Raw genomic sequence first — 1,496 nt, forward strand, 5'->3', positions numbered from 1 at the left:
CCCCAGCCGGCCACCCTCTCCTCCCCCCGCCCTTCCTGCCCCTGCTCGCCCCCCGGGGCCTGCCTGGGTGCAGAGACTGGCATGATCAGCTGAACTTTGCGGGGTTAGCGCTTCTCTCTGGCTTCCCCTCTGCGGTGCGGAGGCGAGGGGAGCGCAGAGACCCGGCTCAGTACGGACAGACAGGCAGACCGACCACCGCGTCCAGGCTCGCCTGCCGAGCCGCTGCACTCCCCACTCCAACCCGCCTAGCCTCCGGGACCATGTCCAAACCTTCAGACCACATCAAGCGACCCATGAACGCCTTCATGGTATGGTCCCGAGGCCAGCGGCGCAAGATGGCCCAGGAAAACCCCAAGATGCACAACTCAGAGATCAGCAAACGCCTAGGCGCCGAGTGGAAGCTTCTGTCCGAGGCAGAGAAGCGGCCGTACATCGATGAGGCCAAGAGGCTACGCGCCCAGCACATGAAGGAGCACCCTGACTACAAGTACCGGCCGCGGCGCAAGCCCAAGAACCTGCTGAAGAAGGACAGGTATGTCTTTCCCCTGCCCTACCTGGGCGACACGGACCCGCTCAAGGCGGCCGGCCTGCCCGTGGGGGCCTCCGACGGCCTCCTGAGCGCGCCCGAGAAAGCCCGGGCCTTCTTGCCGCCCGCCTCGGCGCCCTACTCCCTGCTGGACCCCGCGCAGTTTAGCTCGAGCGCCATCCAGAAGATGGGTGAAGTGCCCCACACCTTGGCCACCGGCGCGCTGCCCTACGCGTCCACCCTGGGCTACCAGAACGGCGCTTTCGGCAGCCTCAGCTGCCCCAGCCAGCACACGCACACGCACCCGTCCCCCACCAACCCGGGCTACGTGGTGCCCTGTAACTGTACCGCCTGGTCTGCCTCCACCCTGCAGCCCCCCGTCGCCTACATCCTCTTCCCGGGCATGACCAAGACTGGCATAGACCCCTATTCGTCAGCCCACGCCACAGCCATGTAACCCCCATCCCGGCCTGCCAGACCTGGAGGGCGGCCTGGAAGCGGGGTCTGCACCCTGTCCTCTGCGCCTAGCCGGGGCCTGCAGATGCCCCCTACCCTACCCCAGACTCTGCCTCTCTCTCTTGCACGGGAATGGTAGGGGCGTCCCGCCGGACCCAAGGCGCAGACAGGTGCCAGAAACTTGTGAACGGTTATGACAGCTATACAGCTGCCCCTACCGCAACAGTCCCAAAACGAACCTCCGACTGTGCCCTCTTTGGACAAAAAAAAGTAGGCAGTTTTGCTTTATTTATGTCCCCTTCTCTTTACTCCAATGGGCTTTGGACTCCAGAACTCCCAGATCCTGGTATTATATCTAGAATATGCATTTTTTTTGTTTGTTTGTTTTGCACCCTGAAGAAATAGCTGTCTCTTGTGTTTTGCCATCAGACACAACTAGGTGCCATTTGCTCTTCATGTGTGGGGGGAAAGGCTTAAAAGTTTAAAACCACAGAAAGGAAAACATTTCTATTTA

General features: G+C 61.2%; 1 protein-coding gene across 1 annotated transcript; it reads left to right on the forward strand.

Annotated features, from left to right (window-relative positions):
* Positions 1-260: 260 nt before the first annotated feature.
* SOX14 (SRY-box transcription factor 14) lies at positions 261-983 on the forward strand. Its single transcript, XM_061168001.1, has one exon. It carries the CDS (start codon positions 261-263, stop codon positions 981-983), a length of 723 nt encoding a protein of 240 aa, XP_061023984.1.
* The last annotated feature ends 513 nt before the right edge of the window (positions 984-1,496 follow it).

Source organism: Dama dama, chromosome 19, assembly GCF_033118175.1.
Source record: "Dama dama isolate Ldn47 chromosome 19, ASM3311817v1, whole genome shotgun sequence".
Lineage (NCBI taxonomy): Eukaryota > Metazoa > Chordata > Mammalia > Artiodactyla > Cervidae > Dama > Dama dama.

Bases quoted from the DNA above. Each gene is read 5' to 3' on its own strand.
- SOX14 (XM_061168001.1), top strand. From the start codon at position 261: ATGTCCAAACCTTCAGACCACATCAAGCGACCCATGAACGCCTTCATG.